Source organism: Aedes albopictus, chromosome 3 (assembly GCF_035046485.1).
Source record: "Aedes albopictus strain Foshan chromosome 3, AalbF5, whole genome shotgun sequence".
Taxonomy (NCBI): domain Eukaryota; kingdom Metazoa; phylum Arthropoda; class Insecta; order Diptera; family Culicidae; genus Aedes; species Aedes albopictus.
This window is the reverse complement of record NC_085138.1, coordinates 161,094,628-161,113,252: the sequence shown is the minus strand read 5'-3', so window position 1 is coordinate 161,113,252 and position 18,625 is coordinate 161,094,628. Positions and strand designations below refer to the sequence as shown.

At 41.1% G+C, this 18,625-nt stretch overlaps 1 protein-coding gene across 2 annotated transcripts in view; it reads left to right on the top strand.

The window, feature by feature from the left end:
* The window catches only part of LOC109401140 (basic helix-loop-helix transcription factor amos), a 30,935-nt gene extending 13,226 nt beyond the window's left edge, over nucleotides 1-17,709 (top strand). Inside the window, exons 3-5 of one of the 2 annotated variants that reach the window (XM_062856854.1) lie at nucleotides 16,797-16,938; nucleotides 17,005-17,213; nucleotides 17,283-17,709. In XM_062856854.1, the coding sequence (XP_062712838.1) occupies nucleotides 16,797-16,938; nucleotides 17,005-17,213; nucleotides 17,283-17,416 (485 nt within the window). In that variant the 3' untranslated portion in view covers nucleotides 17,417-17,709. Of the gene's footprint in view, nucleotides 1-16,796; nucleotides 16,939-17,001; nucleotides 17,214-17,282 lie in introns of both variants that reach the window. The other variant, XM_062856852.1, reaches the window with a different exon arrangement.
* Nucleotides 17,710-18,625: the final 916 nt, after the last annotated feature.

The window sequence follows — 18,625 nt, the reverse complement described above, 5'->3', positions numbered from 1 at the left end:
CAAATCCCTTAAATCCACACAGTACGCAGAAAACACGCTTGGGCTTAGAACATTTTTCATGTCCATGCCCCTGAATTCCGCAGTTGTAGCACACTCCCAAGTGTGGCGGACGGTGTTTGTCCACCAGGGAGCTCAAACTTATAATGCCTTCTCGTTGCGACTGTGGAGATTTAGGGATTGTACCAGTCTTCTCTCGGAGATTTATTTCACGTCGACCTCCCGTTTCTTTAAAACGAAGATGTGGAGGTCTATTTCGCTTTGGTGACGATGGAGGGCTATTCTTGTTATAGAATACCCTTGGTTTATACCCATTCCCATGGTCACGAGGTTGTTGTAGCTGCTGGCTCTGTCTAGAACCATCGTAGGCAGGCTTACTTGAAATAGTAGATACTTCCTTGGGAGCTCCAAATACTTTTTGGTAAATGGAGGTTTTGGAAGCATCAATGGTCTTTCCGATGAGCATCAACTCGGACAATGTGTTCACCGGCTTGAAGACGAGTACCTGTTTGTAATCAGGCCTCAGGTTTCGCTTGAGGATGTCTAGCTTCTCGTGGGAACTTAGCGGCGCAGGCATAGCACGGAAGATCTTCTCCATCTCAAGATAAAAATCTTGGAAGGATTCATTCTTCTGCTGTCGCCGCTGAGACGCTTTCATCCTCAGCGCAGCATCAAGTTCCGGGTGCACGAAGTTCGCCTTCAACTCGCACACCAGGTGGTTCCAGTTGTAGAACCGCTTCTGGGAACGCATCGCTTGAAACCAAGCCAACGCGTTACCGGTGAACAAATGCATTGCCGAGCTAAACAGTTCTGCCTCGGACATTTGTTCTGACTCAGCGTAATGGTGGACACATTCCAAAAATTCGTTGAGTCCCATTCCTTCGTCATTCCCAGCGTACTTCCTGATTTTCCAATCGGCCACCCGTTGGGGCCGACGCTGGTAACCGGTGATCTCCACCGATGTTGCTCTTTCCGGCTGACGCGGAAGCGTTAGATTCGGAAGAGCAGTTTGTTGATAAAAGTGCTGAGAATTTTGCGAAGGTCCGAGATTCTCAAAACTTTTGGAATTGTCCGCATAACGGGAGTCAAAACGTCTTTGAAATGGTTGATTGGGTAGTCCAAAGTTCTTGCTAGAAGTTTGCTTCTGCAGGTTCTCTGGAGTACCCAAACCTTCTAACGCTTGCCGATCAAATTCAGGCAAATCCGGTAGAACGGGACTTTGTTGCAATCGAAGATCTTGCGTATCTACCGGCAAACTCGGAGAGTTTACGTTAGGGATGATTTTGTTAACGATGTCCTGTAACTCAGAAATCTTCTCGCGAAGTGTGTGAACTTCGCGGTTAGTTTTCTGTAGTCCGGATGCAATCGTTCCAATGGACGCAAGGCCGCTACCTAGTTTTCTGACTACATCTTCAAGTGAATCCACTCTGGATGCAGTCCTAGTTTCAGTTTGCTTAATCTGCTCTTGCGTCCTTTTAATCTCCGCCCTTATGTCAAGTAAGACATCGCGAATTTCTTCGCCCACCGCCTGATTGGAGGATGCTTCAACGATAGGAAGTTGGTTTCCTTTCGGTGAAACATCCTTTCCCGCGGCAATTTGAGCCAGCAAATCCTCACCATCATCTTCTTTGTTTTCCTCGGTTGGCGTGAGAGGAGGCACCAAACTATTCGCGAAGTGGTAGTTATGGAGGGCTACCACATCGCTCAACAAATCTACAAAGGCCTCATTGGCCTCCCCCACGACATAGTTTTTGACGATTTGGAGCCGAGCACCCAGATGGAGCAATCTGCTCCGGTAAACCTCCTTGTTCGGACACCTGTACCCCAAATCCTCTTTCATGGACTCAAATTTGCCACGACAAAGCTCCAATTCAGCGTCAATATCCCCTTCAAAGGAGCGGACAGCGGTCTCGGAGCATTTCTGCTCACTGACCAAAAACGCTCGCAGTCGACGACGCTTTTTGGAACTCGATTGACCCGATTCAGGAGGGATAACAACACCGCGGGAGTTCAATTCAAAGTCAATTTCGTCAGGTTCTAAGTGATCGGCACGCAAATGGAAGTAGGCGACGTTGAACTCCCCCAACGTCAACATGTCGATCGGCATTTTGACGAATGAGATCACAAATCTTCAAAATGTGGACGAAATTAAAACTTACCAACTGTTTCGTAAGTATAAATACGGTGAGGAACCAATTTTCGGCTTACTGACGATTCCAAAATGGTTCTCGGTCACCGGGTTGCGTCAAATATTACCCCAAATCGGCCCAGAAGAATCAAAAATCCCGCCCTGAGAACAAAGAGACCCAAAATGCACCAATTCGTTCTGCAGACAAGACGAATAACCGATTTAGGACAACACACAACAATATAAAATAAAATTTACGACAACGCGACTGTGGAAAATATCCCCACCACTGTGTTTATTCCACCCAAAATCCAAATTTTGGTGGAAGTACCCCTCGCTCAGTGGAAAAAATCGAAGATTTTTTCGCAAAATTTACGTTGGGCGCCAATTGTAAGGGGAGGCTTTCAGCCCTTACCTGCTGTTACCCGGCAGGGCGGCCTTAAGCAGGGTACCTCCACTAAATTAAGGATTTCGGATGGAATTTAATTTGAAAATAATAATAATTCAATTTTGCAATAAAAACTCTATTAACTATTCAAACCTGCGTTTTGCCCCTTTCTCCCCTTTGGCACTTTGGCTTCGGTCGACTCGTTGGGGCCCTTGCTGCAGTGGTGGTGGTGGTCGTCGTTGGCTTCCGCACGATCTATCCTTCTTCTTTCTTCTTCTACTCTTCTTCTTCTTCTTGGGCAATAAATCACCGCCGAAGCGGTGGTCCTTGATAATTAGCTAGGGGGAAGAGCGGGCTCCTTTGTCGGATCCCCCCTAGCGACGGTGGTGTAAAACACCGAACTGCCTACTCGCCGTAGACAGTCCCGATAGTCACCGCAGTAAACTATCACAGGTGGTACGCCCCTTTGTACCAACCTGTCTTCGTTCTCCTTGGCTTTTAGCTACACGGGCGAGACAAAGCTCTATTGGCTGAGCCCGTGTAGCGAGAACGGTGGGTTTTGGGAACTCTTGACTTAACCACCGGGAGGCGATAGGCTCCTTTACGATTAGCCCTCCCAAAATGGTGGTGGTTCCAACCCTTTTTGCACTGCACTTCACAGCACTAATATCGCGTTCCCGAACCACGGGCCGGCACTTTTCCGTAGGAAAACACTTCCCGGATACTTCCTTAGGTGCTGGGAACAACCTTCCAGCGGGATACGGCGCGAAAACGGCACTTCCACTACTTTTCCCGGGCGTTAGAAAACGGGTTAAAAACGCGTCCGTCGCACTACGTGGTTCGTAACTTTCTTTCTAACAAAAACAAAACAACACCACACACCGCACTCGATTGTTTCTCCTGCTGCTGCTGCTTTCCATGTGTGCAATGGGGTGGGAGATTGGGGTCAAATGCCTCACCGATACAATGTGTGCGAATTAAATTCCCTACATTTGGACAAAACTAATTTCAAATAAAATTTTATAAAATAAACAAATTAAATGATACAAAACACAGTGGTGTAGGTGGGTGAAATGCACGTAACGACAAAAGTACACAAAATTGTAACCGCGGGTTACAATCTCGGCCACACCGAGGAGAAAAAAAAATTGTGAACAATTTTTTTTTAACTAGCCCTAACGCCTAACACCGATAACAATAATAATGAAACGAATTAAAAGAAGATAAATTAACATGAAATTAAATAAAAATAAATAAAAAAGTGTAAATAAAAAATCTGCCTAACCTAACCACACAAAGACATTTTCCACAGATTAAAATGTAACAATCAGGGAACGACCGAACAAAAACAAAAAGCTAAATCGGTACATCGTCTCGTGGTTGTTCTGCAGACAAGGACTGGGACCCGTTGCTATTAACGGCACCAGACCACCCTCGACACATCCGATTCTCAATGGGAGAGCTAAGAACCTTCAACTCCCCCAGACCAATTCGGGATAACACTCAAAACAACCTGACTTCCTAAAACCCTGCTAGCCTCCGGTCGGAAGTAGCATAGCAGAGGAACGGTTGTCGTGGTCTTGTTTTTCTTGTTATTTTTTTTTTCCGACGTCCAGTATTCCCGTCCTGACGGTATTTATACTTTCTCAACAGATGGGGTTTCAATTCAATCCACATTCATCCAAAGTGTATCACTCATTCATCCCAGTCCTTGTCTGCAGATCAACCACGAGACGATGTACCGATTTAGCTTTTTGTTTTTGTTCGGTCGTTCCCTGATTGTTATATTTTAATCTGTGGAAAGTGTCTTTGTTTGGTTAGGTTAGGCAGATTTTTTATTTACCTTTTTTTTTATTTATTTTCATGTTAATTTATTTCCTTTTAATTCGTCATATATTATTAATGTTATCGGTGTTAGGTGTTAGGGCTAGTAAAAAAAAAAAATTGTTCACAATTTTTTTTCTCCTCGGTGTGGGCGAGATTGTAACCTGTGGTTACAATTTTGTGTACTTTTGTTGTGTGCATTTTACCTACCTACACCACTGTGTTTTGGTTAATTTTAATTTGTTTTATTTTATTTAGTTTTTTTTGTATCAAATTAAATTAAGGAAATTAAATCGTATATATTGTATCGGTGAGTCATTTGACCCCCAATCTCCCCCTCATTGCACACATCGACAGCAGCAGCAGCAGCAGCAGAAACAATCGAGTGCGGTGTGTGGCTGTTTTGTTTTGATTCGGGAGAAAGTTACGGACCACGTAGTGCGACGGTCGCGATCATTTTCCACTCCGCGGATTTAACCGGGAAAGTGCCGTTTTCGTGCGCCTTTTTGCAAAGCGAGCCAGCTGGAAGGTTGTTCCCAGCCTCGGGAGTGAGTGGTTCCTATATGGACAGTGCCGGCCCGTGGTTCGGGAACGTTTTAATAGTGCTGTGAAAGTGCAGTGAAAAGGGTGTTGGACCGCCGCCATTCGGGAAGCTAATTAACAAGGAGATTTCGCTTCCCGGCGGTACCGTCAAGTGTCCTATACACCCACCGTCCTCGCTACACGGGCTCAGCCAGTAGAGCCAGTCTCGCCCGTGTAGCTAAACGTCAAGGAGGACGAAGACAGGTAGGTGTAAAGGGGCTCACCACCTGTGGTAGTCAATTGCGGTTGCTACCAGGGCAATTCACGGTGAGTGAATTTGCCCGGCGTTTTATCGCCAATGTCGCTAGGGGGGATCCGATAAAGGAGTACGCTCTTCCCCCTAGCTAAACGCCAAGGACGGTTGCTTCGGCGACCTGAAAGTGCCCAAAAGAAGAAGAAGCAGAAGAAGAAAGAAAAAGAAGAAGGAAGCTTCGCACAGGCCGTGTGGAGCAACGAGTGCGACCACCACCACCACTGCAGCAAGGGCCCCAACGAGTCGACCGAAGCCAAAGTGCCAAAGGGGAGAAAGGGGCAAAACGAAGGTCAGGCGTAGAATATAAGTTTTTGTTGCAAAGTTTATTTATTATTTATTTTCCCAATTAATTTCATCCGAAGTCCTTAATTTAGTGGAAGTACCCTGCTTTAGGCCGCCCTGCCGGGTAACAGCGGGTAAGGGCTGAAAACTCTCCTTACAGTGAACGATGATGCAAAGATTACATATTGACACGATCTGTGAGCTTCATTTCCAATTTGAAAGTCATTTATTTCCCTGGAATCTTGACAATGGTTAATAATTTATAATTCATGTGTTCGGCAGAGTTGTTAATCAATACATACAAAAGTCAATGTCTGTAAGTTTACTTTGTATGTTTATATGTATGTATATGTTCCGGTATAACTTTGGAATGCGCCAAGCAATTTCAATCAAATTTGGCATACACATTCCTTAGGTTGTCGAGATAATTATAGGGGTATTGGAATTCAAGATGGCGGTTTAGGTTCCAAAATGACCAAAACTTCAGAATGTATGCCATTTAACTGCAATGCGGCTGCTGATACTATGCACTACTATGTAATATTAGTATCTATTAGAGTGGGTCAACGTTGTATGGCGAAACTTTAAATTTGATCGTATCAACCCGGAACAGAGCTTTTTCAATCTATATTACCGTCCAAAACAACTGTGCAAAATTTGGGAGCGATTGGTTGCGTCCCCGTATTGCGATTTATATTTGTATGGAAGTTAGTATGGGAAAACGTACTTTTTTGCATTTTACTCATAAGTTGAATTCTTTTGTCCAATACCATGTAACTAATGACGTTAAATATAGCCTAGGATATGCCGAAAAACTTTGCCGAAGACCGCAAAGTGATCCGACGCTTGTGAAAAAAGTAATTCGCTTGGTAACTTAGGCCAAAAATTGAGATTTTATTATTGATGTTATACCTTTACATGTTAAATGTTGAGCACCACCGGGTAATCTGTATGTTATAACTTTTTTCACAAGTGTCGGATCACTTTGCGGTCTTCTGCAAAGTTTTTCGGCATATCCTAGGCTATACTTTAACGTCATTAGTTAGATCATTTTAGACGAAAAATTTCAATTTATGAGAAAAGTGCAAAAAAAGCACGTTTTCCCATACTAAATTCCATACAAATTTCAATCGTAATGCGGAATACGGAGAAGCAACCAATCGCTCCCAAATTTTGCACAGTTGCTTTGGATACTAATATGAATCGAAAAAGCTTTGTTCCAAAATATCGACTTTGTTGACCCAGTCTAGTATCTATCTATAGGGTTTGATGAGTAGAACTTAAAAATAATGGCGGACCATAACTCAAGATAGCGGCCACAGAATGGCAGTTTGAGCTATGATACCATGCAAATCTATCGATCGGATTTTATGAGTAGGAGTTGAAAATCGATATTTGATGCCATTTTGCAATCCAGTATGGCGGACCATAATTCAAGATGGTAGACCATAATCCAAGATAGCAGCCACGAAATGGTGGATTGAGTTATGACACTATGCAATATGGGGTCACAGCGATCGGGCTGAAAGCAGAAGGTAGGAGAGAGGGTCTCAGGTATCAGTAGGTCGGCTCCAAAGGCACGTTCTCCTCCATTTGGGAATTTTGTGCCATTGCCATGAAAACAAGCCTATTCATCATTTACCTAAAGGAGAGGGAAGGGAGGAATAACGGTAGAGGGTTAGGTTAGATGGTAGGATGGAAGATATACAGTCTGGCGAATAGAAAATCCTAAGAACGGGCAACTGTAGTATTTTTTTTTTAAGACACGGACACGTTTAGTACTTCCAGTGAGCTATACGCTCTTTGAAGGAAGCACGACACTAGACAACGGACTAGCATGCAACGCCCAGTGGCACAGCCGAAAACTTTTCCTGACAGCTGCGGCGGGAATCGAACCCGCGCTCCTAGCACGATGCGACTAAATGCTTGGTGACACTAGCCGCACGACCACGAAGCCGTATTTACTGCCAACTGCAACACTAGAAAGAGTTCAAGCTTTCGACAGACTTAGTGTTTTCAGAACATAAATTTATTATCTTTATGGATACAAATTCCGCTCGAAGTCAAGCTCTCTCTGTCAAGTTCAATTGGCTCCGATAGTTCTATCTACACCAGACTGTATGTTTAGTAAAGTGGCCCACTCTTATATGAAAAACAAAAATTTCGAAAAATGCCAAGTCTTACCTCCTAAACCAGTTGTTTTGGACTCCCAGCAGCTACGTTCAAAATTTGAGCAAAATTGGTTGAGCCTAAGGGGGCGCTCAAAACGCTTGAAGTTTGTATGGGAAAACTTGGCGAAATGTATGCAGGAATTTTAAGTTTTCGAATTTTGCCGCTAGGTGGCGCTGTAAGCGTTCAATAAATAAACCATTTGGCATTATTGTAGGTGACGATATGCCAAAGAATTTTGTAGAAAACCGCGAAGTGATTTGACATCTATGAAAAAAGTTATACCCTAGGCAAAGTGAGGCAAAGTATTGTGATTTTATTATTGATATTATTCCTTTACATGTATTGGAAAAACAACAATAAAGTTTATCCTCACTTTATCTAGGGTATAACTTTTTTCACAGACGTTGGATCACTTTGCGGTCTTCGACAAAGTTGTTTGGCACATAGTCACCTACAATAATACCAAAGGGTTTGATTATTGAACGCTTACAGCGCCACATAGCGGCAAAATTCGAAAACTTGAAATTTTTGCATACATTTGGCAAAGTTTTCCCATACAAACTTCAAGTGTTTTGAGCGCCCCCTTAGGCTTACTTGATTTTGCTCAAATTTTGAACGTAACGTCTAGGAGTCCAAAACAACTGATTAAGGAGGTAAGACTTGGCATTTTTCGAAATTTTTGTATTTCATATAGGAGTGGGCCACCTTAATGTATAGTCACTGTAGGAAGATAGTGTAGTGGTGAAAGATTGTTGTACAAGGTACGGCAGAAAGTAGGGTGGAGGGTAGGGCAGAAGCTAGGGTTGAGGGCTCCTGAGCAAAGGAAAAAAGCTCAGAAATAGCATATTTTGATATGGAGAACAAAAAGTGATATTTGTTTATTTGAGATAAGAGGTAAAAGTACTGAAAATAATATCTCAATTTTACTCCTAGAACATCATCATCATAGCACATTTAGCTCTTGGTAAGATCTAACCAATAGCAGTGAGCTATTTGATTGATCTTCAAATATCATATTTTGTTATTGGTTAGATGGTTCAAGAACAATTTTTTGCTATTACAAATTTTTAGTACTTTTACCTCTTATCTCAAACAAACCAATATCATATTTTGATCGTCAGTACTTGAACTCTGCCCGGGTAGGATAGAGGTTTGAGATAGAGGGCAGAGCATGAGAGAAATCGATTAGGTGGACGATAAAACGGCAAGATTTAGATAAGATGAGATCTTCGCGAGATACCTTCAGGAACTCTTCCCGGGATTTCTTCAGGCATTCTTCTTGTTCTCGGGTACTTGCCCAGGATTCCTCCCGAGAATCCTGCAGATGTTCCTTCCGGAATTGCTGTGGGGATTGCTCCTGAGATCTCTTCAGGAATTTATGCAGGGATTGCTTTAGATAATCCTGACAAGATTCTTTAACCCTCTAATACCCAACCCCGCCTTTAGACGGGGTATAGTTTGAGCATTTTTGTTTAGTGGGCAATCAAAATTTTTATATTTTTGGCTGATATTTAGGACTGTTCTATATATCTCAAAATGATTTTTGGTGTCTTTTAAACCGTATTTACATTTTTTAAAAATCATTGAAAAATTGATGTTTTAGCCAACTTTCAGATGTCATTGAGTATTTTGCATTGAATAGCTACAATTAACATATTTTAATTTTGAATGATATCATAGAAAAATAGTTTAAGGGAGTCGAATACTCTCTAAAATAATTTTCCTTAAAATTACACGGAAAATAAAATTTTTAGTGAAAAAAATAAAAATTTAATATTTAAACAATAATTGTAAAATCTCAAAATGTTTTCGTCTCAAAAAATCCGCCGCCCAAATAGGCTTCCATGAAAAATATAAAAGTATGGGGATGTTCAAAAATAAAAATTAGAAAAATCAAAAACCGAAATTCACAAAATCAAGAAATTAAAAGAATCATCTCCCAAAACATGTTTAAATCGATTTTAGATGACGAAAAATGATATTTAAATCAAAATAAAAAATTTGGGTATTAGAGGGTTAAGTTATTCTATTCGGCATTCCTTCAAGAATTGAACTCTTTCAACACGCTCAGAAATCCGTTCTGACAAACGTGAACAAACAAACGCAAATATGAGAACAAGCAAATATACACCGTGAACTGGAACTAGTTCCAGCCCAGCTATCACTATGGGCGTTCTAGAAAACGTGAAATCTAGTTCACGGTGTACATTTCTTATTGTTGTTATCGTTGCTATGCATAGTTCCCGTTTGTTCCCGTTGCCGTGACTGGGAGTGCACGTATATCGGAACGGATTTTTTTGCGTGAAAGATTATTTCTGAAATTCCTGTTGTTATTCCATTAGGGATTCCTCCCTAATTGGGGATTTCTCCTTGTATTCCTTCATGAAATCTTCCCAGTCTTCCAGGTATTCATGCCAGGATCCCTTCATAGATTCTTCTCGCTTTGTTTGCATTCCTCAAGGGATTTCTCTTATTGAAGAATTTGTTTGGAACTACACCATGGACTTCCAATTTTTTCGTGAAATTATGTTTATTTTATTGGAACTTGATTATTGATAACATTTTTTTATGAAGAATATAATTGTGAGATATCCTTGGGCCTTAACGGATTAAGACAAGAATTAGTTCAAGAGTTTCACAAAGATATTCAGAAGAGGACTTCTCAGTTTAACAAATTAAGCGTTTAGTGCAGTGCAACTTATCTAACAAGTCAAGCTAGGGCCTAATATCGTTATTTTACTCAATTTCAATATTCCAAAGCTCTGTCGCAGCGCTGCACTCCATTGATAGTTACCTCAACACACCATTGTGACCCATGTTGTATTTTCGTACATGTTTCTGTGATCCTACCACACCCTTAAGGACAGACTTGTTAGAATCCCAAAATGGCCGACACCTACTTACGATTTCGAGCGCACAAATATCTTCGTTAACAAAACCAGCGCACCTGAGCTTCTTATTTTAAATTAAAAGTGAGGAAGAACAGAATAATGAAATGCACTATTGTTTGAAGCTTGCTTCTTGGGATTTGTGCATCTTGGGTTTTGATGCACTGTTGAATCGGGATTTCAAGACGTTTGTCCATAAGCACGTCAGCCTCAGGTACTCTCGAGTCGCTTGACGTTCCGAGTGACCACTAGCGCACTCGACCACGCAATAGCGCCATACCGTAGCAAGGACACCACTACTGTCGCAAAAAGTTTACGATTGCTCGATATTGCATAATTCATAATTGCATAATTCCATTCCACATTCTACGTAGATTTCGAAGTTCTGCTGGTCATTGATTATAACCCCCAGTTGCCTGGAGTAGAACGTGCAGTCGCCTGTGGTTAAACCAGTTTGTGGTGTGCCGTCATTCGCCGCGTTCCATAGTATCGGGCCCATCATTCACTATCCCTGAGGTACCCCCACGGTGATGTTCTCCTTGTTCGGTGTCGTAGTTCTCCTATGCCAGCATATAGGTTATTCCGGACCGCTAGATATATGATGTCTGGCGCTCTCGATGTCGTCCCTGCTGGCGCTGTTGAACGCGTTCTTCATGTCTAGCGTGAGCCCAATCTCGGCCATTTTGATAACTGCCTTAATATAGCGTCTACTGTCGATCGACTCTTCCTGAAGGTGAACTGCTTATCCGAGTAACCATAGTCATCTCGGAATGAGCCGCCAGCGTTGACAAGTTAATCTGCTCCAATAGTTGCCTGGCCTTACTAGGTGACTTCCTGTAGTACAGTCGAACCTCCATGAGTCGATGTTCCTTGACTCGATATCGACTCATAGAGGTAATTTTTTCCACACTGAAAAATAATTTCTGGGTTACTATGATGGTCCCCCAAAAAGCTTCCCAAAGGATTTTTGTTCCACTACTCGATATTTCCTTGAGTCGATGGTCCCTTCACTATCGACTCATGGAGGTTTTACTGTAGAACAAATCTTTGTCTTTCCATCTGTCCGGAAACTTTCCTCTATCTAGGCACATCTGCACTTGTCTAGGCGGTCTAGATGGCCGCTTCAATGGCTACTGTCGGAATATCATCTGAACCCGGTGCCTTGTTCACCTTGAGCGACTTCGCTATCGTGATGAGTTCCACCTTTGTCGCCGTGGCAACCTGGATTCAACCAGTTTGGCCATAGGGCCCATGGACTTATATCGTGGTGCGGGAACAATGTTTCCACGATATTCCGCAGCTTCTCGGGGGAGCGTTCCGGGGGTGGCTGACGCACCCTTCGTTTGACCATGACTACCCTGTAGCAGAGCCGTAGCGTGGTCCCACGGCGCCCTTGGCAAGCATCCAGATTGGCGCCCCACGACAATTAGACATTATTATTTTGCTAAATTTGTTTATTCAAAGTTATGTGTACGTTTTCGAAGTTTTCAAAGAGTACGAACAGATTTTGCATTTCAAGAATCATACTTAGACCAGCACAATAGTTAAAAATGACATTTCAAATTCTTAAAATGTATGATGCTTACATTTCTAAAGGAAATCTTAGTTTTTTTTATTTTATTTTTAAAAATACTGAATTGAATTTCAGGAGCATTCAGAAATCCTCAAACGTTTTTAGTATTTTTTGGCTATAGCTTCAACTGGTTTTACCAGAATTTCCTAATAACTTCACCACAAGTTTCTTCTGAAGTTCAATCAAAATATTTCTTAGAAAATTTTCAGAAATCATTAGACAAAAATGGATATGAAGTAATACCAGGAGAAATTCCTGAAGGATGAGTTTTTGTTGAAATCTCTGGAAGAATTTTTGCTGGATTCATTGAATGAAATTATGAAAGAGATTGCGGAGGAATTCCTGCATTTATCCGCATGAATAAATGATTAAAATTTTCAAGAAATTTAAGTAAGCATTCTAAATGGAATTTAAGGAGTATTTTTTGCAGGAATTCATGGAGCAATTCGTAAAGAAATGCCTGATATGCTAATGCCCGTAATAGTTTGTAGAGGACCATTAGAAGAGTTAAAAAAACTTGGCAGAATATTTGAAGGAATCTCTGAAAAAGTTTCTTAAGGAATTTTTGGAGGAATTTCTGAAGAAATCTATGAATGGCATTCAGAAGAAAGCTTTGGAGAAATTTTGGATGAAGTCAATTGCAGATTTTCTAACGGAAAACCTGTAGAAATTTCTGAATTATTCAAAATTTATAATTTTATGGAGGAATTTATGAACACATTCATGAAAAGTTTTCTAGTGAAATTCTAGCAGAAATTTATGGATCAATCCCTAGTAAGCATGATACAGTTTCATATAAGATTTTATTTCAAAAATTCCTAGAAGAATTTCTGAAATAATTCATTCTCAGAGGGACTTCTGAAGGAATCCCTGAAGTGATTTCTAATGGAATCTCTACAGAATTTTTCATAGGAATCCATGGAGGAATTACTAAAGAAATCTATTGAAGGATTATTTAGTAATCCTTATACACATTTTTTGCAGGAATCCATTGAAGGAAATTATTAAATATCCATGTATAAATGTCGAGAGGAATCCTTTGACTGATTCCTGAATAAATCCCTAGATAACTTCCTGAAAACCTCCCTGAAGGCATTTCTAAAGGGATTCCTCGAGAATTTTTAGTAAGAATCTCCAGAAGAATTCTTTATTTGCTTTTTTTTTAAAATAATTTTTAATATAAGATTTTGAGAGAATTGCTGGAGAAATTCTTTGAAATGTTTTTAAAGAAATTTCTTGAGAAAATTCTGAAATAGTTTTTGAAAGATTTGCTTAAAGAAGCCCAGCAAAAAATCCGAAGAAATAGGGGAAAAGCGGGTAACACCGTCAGGGTGGGTAAGCCCGTCACCCCAATGATTTTACCAGGAAACATATTTAGTAGCTTTTTGGCCACACGCCTTATTTGTTTTTACCATTTTTAGTCTTTTGAGACAAATGATACCAAAATGGACCTGTCAAACACGAAGAAAATAAACAAAACAAACGCACGCGTCAATGCACCAACGGCGGATGTAATATTTCGTCAGTAGAATTTAGCTTCTGGATTACAAAAGAAGTGCAGAGCTTCACTTTCATCAATCACGTATTCTCATCTGTACTATTCTTTAGTGTCAAGATTCATTGAATGGTCAGTTTCAGCAATTTTCAGAAAATACGGTGTAATTTAAGAATAGTGGCCTTTTCGGGTAAGCCCGTCACTCATCGGCGGGGGTATTGCGCAGTTCCCACCCAACTGGACCCCTTTCGCAGTTAGTATAAGTGCGGGATCGTGAATAAAACTGCGATTTTGCATCGAATCGTTTCGGTGTCTTCTGCGCACTTATTCAGCACTTTGTAATGCATAAGTGCGCAGAAGACACCGACACGATTCGATGCAAAATCGCAGTTTTATTCACGATCCCGCAGTTATACTAACTGCCATAGGCGCCAACTTGTGACGTAGTTGGGGGGGCGAAGCTCTCCAAAATTGGACAAAATTCAACTTTTTTTAGCTCAATGCACTAGTTTTCACGTAAATATGCCTAAACTAGATGAACTGCGTCGAAATTTTACAAATTTGGTTGATTTTGAGAGGCCTTGCCCCCCCAACTACGTCACAAGTTGGCGCGTATGCTAACTGCGAAAGGGGTCCAGTGGGGTGGGAAATGCGCAATAACACCGTCATGCTATTCAGATCACCGGATGTTTGTTGAACTGGCTAGGCATTTCTATCAGATGCAACGCAACTACAAAATGATGACCAAACGGGGAAATTTCTATAGGGGTCGTCCATTAATGACGGAGCATTTTATGGGGGGGAGTTAGAGTCTCGGATTATGCTACGAGTCATGTATTACGTATTGGAAAATAGGCTACGAGGGAAGGGGAACGGGGTGTCAAAAATCGTCAAAAATGCTACGTCATTTATGGGCGACCCCATATAGGTTTCTCCAGGGATTCCTGCGGGATTTTTTCTAAGGCTTCTTTCAGTATTTCCTACGGTTCCTGAATTATCCAACTAAATCTACTATTTAGCATTTCTCCAGGAGTTCCGGCTTGGACTCTTCCTGTTCCTTCTGGACCTTCTAAAGACATACTTTGTGGATTTTTTTAGCGATTGCAAATTCACTAGCGCCGCCTAGTACCAAAATTCCGAAACACGTGTCCCGTTTTATGTAAGTCTATGTCATACTGATCAACTTTGCCGAAGACACCAACTTTCTAAATTATTGAATTTTGAGATATGAGGTTTTAAAAATTTACATGCTCACTAGCGCCGCCCAGTGGAGGAATTTCGACCTTCGTAACTCATCATCTGTAAGTTATTGGCGTATCAAATAATTTTTCCGAAGACACTATTCCTAATTATCAGGGTCTTGAGCTGTCGCATATCGTAACGTTTGCTTGTCAACCTCATATAGTTCCTGTAGTGCAATTTAGCATCGAACTGTTGGTGGCGGCACTGGCGGCCAAATTACCAACTAATCATTTGAACCAAAGTTCTAAATGGTGGATCTTTTCAAGCCCTAAAACTTTGCCGAAGAAAGTATTACGCTATCTCTTAACACACCCGAGATAATTGGCCAAACCCCCGAAAAGCCCAAATCCCATAAGCTTAGTCTCCTATTAAGCGGATTCCAATTGCGCCCCCCGACCAGTAATTTTATAAGAGTATCGACTGTACAATGATTGGTAAACCATCACTGCACTTCAAAAATGCCTTGAAAATATTTTAAAATTAAAATCATCAAAAGTATCTTTAAAAAAATATGTATGACGGACTTACCCCATAGGGGTGACGGTCTTACCCGCACTGAATTAAAAACATCAATATTTAATATGGTTGTGTTATGTACATTGTTCGTCAGAATAAACATAATTTGACAATTCTAATGCACAAGTCTTATAAAAAACTAGTGAATCAAATATTCTGCGTACTGAAAATATCAATTTACCTCTTATATTTATTTTGAAAACTCCGAATGCTTAAGGTGACGGGGTTACCCCTTCCTCCCCTACCTGGTGAAATTTATGAAGAAATTCCCGAAATATTTTATTTGTTTGAAGGGAATGAACAGCGTCGTCTGAATATTTTTCATTTAAAATACTTGTTAAAAACACTCTAAAATATGTCAATAAATAAGTTTCCAGTAATTTTCAGAGAAAAACTTTCACTAGAATTTTGAAAACTTATTGATTTTGCTTGCTCGTTAAAAAACAACTAAAATAACTTCCAAAGTAAAAAAAACAAGCTAAATTCCCAGGTAACATCATGATAAATAATCTAGCGAACGAATTTTTGAGAATAACGTAATGTAAAAAACACTGGATCAATCTTAGATGTTTTGAAGTCTTGGTAACATACAAGAAAACAATAGCATCATAATATTCCTTCTAGCCTTTTACCTTTTCGGCGCCCCTTAGAGGCTGGCGCCCTTGGCGGGGGCCAACCTGGCCAACCCCACGCTACGGCTCTGCCCTGTAGGCATCACCCCAGGAGGTTATGTTAGTTGCCTGGCAGAGATTATCAAAACACGTCCGCTTTCGCGCCCTAATTTCTTGGTTCAGTGCTAATTTAGCCGTCCTGTAGGCTTCACTAGCAGGAGAGGATTCGGAGATGAACAAAAAGTTTATGGACAACGCCCTATGACGCCCGAAAATTGGTGTCCGTCACCAAGCGCGTGGTCCATGAAGGAGAATGTGGCCCCATTCGGTTATCATCAGGATTGTTTACGGAATGATTTACGAATGATATAACTTGGAGCAGTTGCTAAGCTGGTGGAACGCTAACTAATAGAGAGTACTCATGTACGGTACCCTCTTCTCGAAGTCATCCCTAACGGGCGTACCGCGAAGGTAAGGAAGAGAGAGAATGCGTTATTAGTAGGTCGAAACCCATATAACCCGAGGAACACCCTCTTGGGTATCTGATCAGCAGATTTTCTCATTCTATAAAAAAGGGATAGGGTATCGCGCAACTTGGGCGGTGGCTTCTATATTCGTCTATTTTCCACTATAACTCAGTCAATTTTGAACCAATTGACTTGACATGTTGTACACGGGTTCAAGTTTGACTGAGTTATAGTGGAAAACAGACGAATATAGAAGCCACCGCCCAAGTGGCGCGATTCCCTATCTCAGACAGAGTACAACTAAAGGATGCTCTTGCACTTTTCATATACTTCAAGATTAAAACTATGTTCGTTTTTTTTCTATCTACAAATTTACAGATTGCCTAGAGTCACCAAGCTCAGCCAGTCAATCGTTGTCTAATGCCATAAACCACCCCTATAGTGCGGCCCCATATAAAATCCAACGACAGCAGACTAACGTTAGAGAGCGCAAACGAGTCATGAGATCTGCTCCCAACGGGTAAGAAAACGATGTTTGCTCCTCCATGTTATGGTAAAGTTAATCACACATCTTTCCTCACAGCAGTATTAACTCAGCGTTCGACGAACTTCGCGTGCACGTGCCCACCTTCCCGTACGAAAAACGTTTGAGCAAAATCGACACCCTACGGTTGGCCATCGCATACATTGCATTGCTGAGGGAAGTACTGGAAGCAGACTACGACCCGCTTACCTACGTCGAGAAGTGTCTGCGCGGGGAGATCAAAGCCGACCGAGCCAGCTGGAACACTAGTGGTAATAGTACTTGAAAATTTATACCGAATGGGGACATTCTCTGAAACGAAACTTCTTCTCTCTTTGCAGATTTGACGGCTCGGCTGTCGTGGATCAACTGGGAGAATCTCGGAGTGCATCCCGGTCGGCGCACCATACTGACGTCCCTTGCCCTTGGATCATCCGAAAGTCTGGGATGTGGACCTCCACCACATCTTATCTAAACTAAATTATGTACATGTGCAATCGTATATCTAGCTTGCCGATAAAATAATACATACTAGTCTGACTGTAACATTTAAATCGATATTAGTTTTGTCTTCCTATAAATGTTATAGGTATTTGAACTATTCTAGCCATTATTACTATTCAGTTGTGATATTAGATTGATACAAGGAGTGTACTCATTAAGTTGTTTTTGTTCAATAAACTCTTAGGCCATCTTAATAAAGCTGCATACAAGACTAAATTTATCCGAATCAAATTTCATTTATGAAAGAAATACTGAAATTCGTTTGAATTTTGGCGAAAACCACTGAAATATCACATCAGTTGCAACGATTGTGATCTAGGGTGCGGGTCAATATCAAGTCGTTGCCTGTCATTGTCGTTTTGATATTGAACGGCTTGGAGTGATAGTGACGATGGTGCAATATCAGTAGTCACCTGACAAGACTGATATTGCGCAACTCTGGTCTATATTGAGTGCTGAATTTACAAACGTCTTGAAATCCCGCTTCAACAGTGTATCAGAACTTCAGATGCACAAATCTCAAGAAGCAAGCTTCAAACAACATTTTATTATTCTGTTTTTACTCACTTGTAATAAGCTTAAAATAAGAAGATCAGGTGCACTGGTTTTGTTTACGAAGCGATTTGTGCACTCGGAATCGTGAGTAGGTGCCAAGGTTGGCCATAGTGGCGGCTATTTTGGGATTCTAACAAGTCTGTCCTTATAGCCACAAAATATTCAGTTGTCCAGGACATTGTGTACCCATAAATCCTACAAAACTGCAAACAACAAGGCATCGTGCTGGATGGCATCTTCTTAGTTTTCTGAACTTTATATTCACTTGTCATTTCTCCGGTATTGGCGTTTTATGTCCAGCCTTTGCATGCCCGGATTTAAGGGGGCAAGTGCCCCTCCAAACTAACATTTTCAACGCTATAAGCCTCAGTCATTTGCTTTCTGTTGTGTAAATATCGAATAAAAGCAGTCAACGCTGAATAAAAAGGAAGCTAGTCAAATATAAATCATAAGCTAATACGCGACTGCAAAACAAGCACCATACAGCTACCAAACTCGGTTTTCAGAAATCCATCACTTGTCTCTGGAGTTGGCTTTACTCCACTCTATTCCAACTCCGGGAGATTTCCCGGAAGATGTGAAAACTTGAACAAATCGAATACAAATCCCCACTAACAAAACAGCT